The sequence below is a fragment of the Lolium rigidum genome, chromosome 1 (genome assembly GCF_022539505.1).
Source record: "Lolium rigidum isolate FL_2022 chromosome 1, APGP_CSIRO_Lrig_0.1, whole genome shotgun sequence".
Classification (NCBI taxonomy): Eukaryota; Viridiplantae; Streptophyta; class Magnoliopsida; order Poales; family Poaceae; genus Lolium; species Lolium rigidum.
The window spans coordinates 125,601,610-125,603,079 of record NC_061508.1 but is presented as its reverse complement, the minus strand read 5'-3'; the positions used below and the strand labels follow the sequence as shown (position 1 = coordinate 125,603,079).

General features: G+C 59.3%; 1 protein-coding gene across 1 annotated transcript; it reads right to left on the bottom strand.

Annotated features, from left to right (window-relative positions):
* Positions 1–420: 420 nt before the first annotated feature.
* On the bottom strand, positions 421–1,206 carry LOC124651313 (AT-hook motif nuclear-localized protein 20-like). The gene has a single exon (XM_047190414.1). It carries the CDS (start codon positions 1,204–1,206, stop codon positions 421–423), a length of 786 nt encoding a protein of 261 aa, XP_047046370.1.
* Positions 1,207–1,470: the final 264 nt, after the last annotated feature.

Here is a 1,470-nt window from a genome sequence, read left to right as displayed (position 1 = left end):
CACACAGCGCACGCTCATGCATGAAAATTAAGAGAAAATTAGTCCAACACAATCACGAAAAATATATGTATATATTTAGAGTGATGAACATATCCTCATTGCGACCGATCCAGAGCTAGTAAGCAGTGTAGGATTAACACTTCGTAGATGAAATCTACGGGATGAAGTTCTTATATATGTAGTCGAGGCAAACAGATTTCACATCATATGCTAGACAAATATCTAAACACTTACCCTAGACAAGTGTAACACTGATACAAACCTGCCATTTATTAGCTCCTGGTCAGAGAGATATTTGCTTAATTCTTCAGTGTGAACCATATGAATCAAGCTACATAGCACAATCTTAATTTGTACCCATCGATCAGTTCGACCAATCCATTCTACATAATTAAGCCAACGGCTTGATCATCGGAATTGTTAGTACGGCGGCCGTGCATGCTGAGCTTGTGCCCATGCAAGCGCCTCGTGTCCGAGCTGCAGCCCGGCGCCGGCGCCCCCTGGCATCATGTTTGGGGGCAAGCTGCCACCGAACATCGGCATCGCCGACGGATCCACCGGCATTCCCCCCATCAGTGGAGGCATCGGCCCTCCAGGACCTCCACCTCGAGCTTCCTCCTCCTCGGCCTCCTCGTCCAGAGGCAGCCTCTCGTAGGTGGCGTTCGCGAACGTCGACGCGATCACCATGACCGGCCCGGCCGCGGTGAGCGTCCCGACGACGCTGCCGCCTACTACCTGTCCTTGCCCACCCGCCAGGTACACGGTCAGCCCCGTCGATCCCGGCGGCGCGGGGCCCGGCAGGAAGGTGCCGGTGAGAGAGAGTATCTCGAAGCGGCCGCGGAGGGCCACCACGGCGCCGGGCGCCGCCGGCTGGCGCAGGGCGACGTCTGTGACTGTGCCGGCCCCGCTGAGCACGCACACACCGCGCTGCCTGCGGCGCGCGAAGTGGGCGATGGACTCAGCCACGTCGGCCCCGCCGGCAACCTCCATCACATGGCTGCGCAGCGCGTTCGGGCTGTCCCGCGTGATGAAGATGGGGGGCTTCGGTTTGTTCTTGGACCCAGCCGGCCGGCCGCGGGGGCGACGGTTGCCGGTCACCACAGCGCCGCCCGTGGGCTCCCCGGTGCCGTTCTCGCCGCGGTCGTCCTCGGGCCCGCCGCTTCCGCCGCTCAGCTCGGTGCCTTCGATTTTGGACGGCGCCGCCATCTCCTGGCCGCCCGGGTGATTGCTCAGGCCGGCCGGCGAGCCGAGGGAGGGCTCGGCGGTCACCGGCAGGCCGAGCCGGCCCTCGTCCCACCACCTGTTCGCCAGCTTCTCCTTCTAGGGTTTCTTGCCACAGTTGCTACTGCTGGCCACTAAATTCTTCCTCAGCAATTTCTGTAGCTTGGGAAAGACACAGCTGCTAAAACTCTATACTTAGATCTGTGTGTGCCTTTGACCCTTTTCTTGTTTCTTGCTCAGCTCCTTTGC

Excerpts from the sequence above, each read along its gene's own strand:
- LOC124651313 (XM_047190414.1), bottom strand. The coding sequence starts at position 1,206 with ATGGCGGCGCCGTCCAAAATCGAAGGCACCGAGCTGAGCGGCGGAAGC.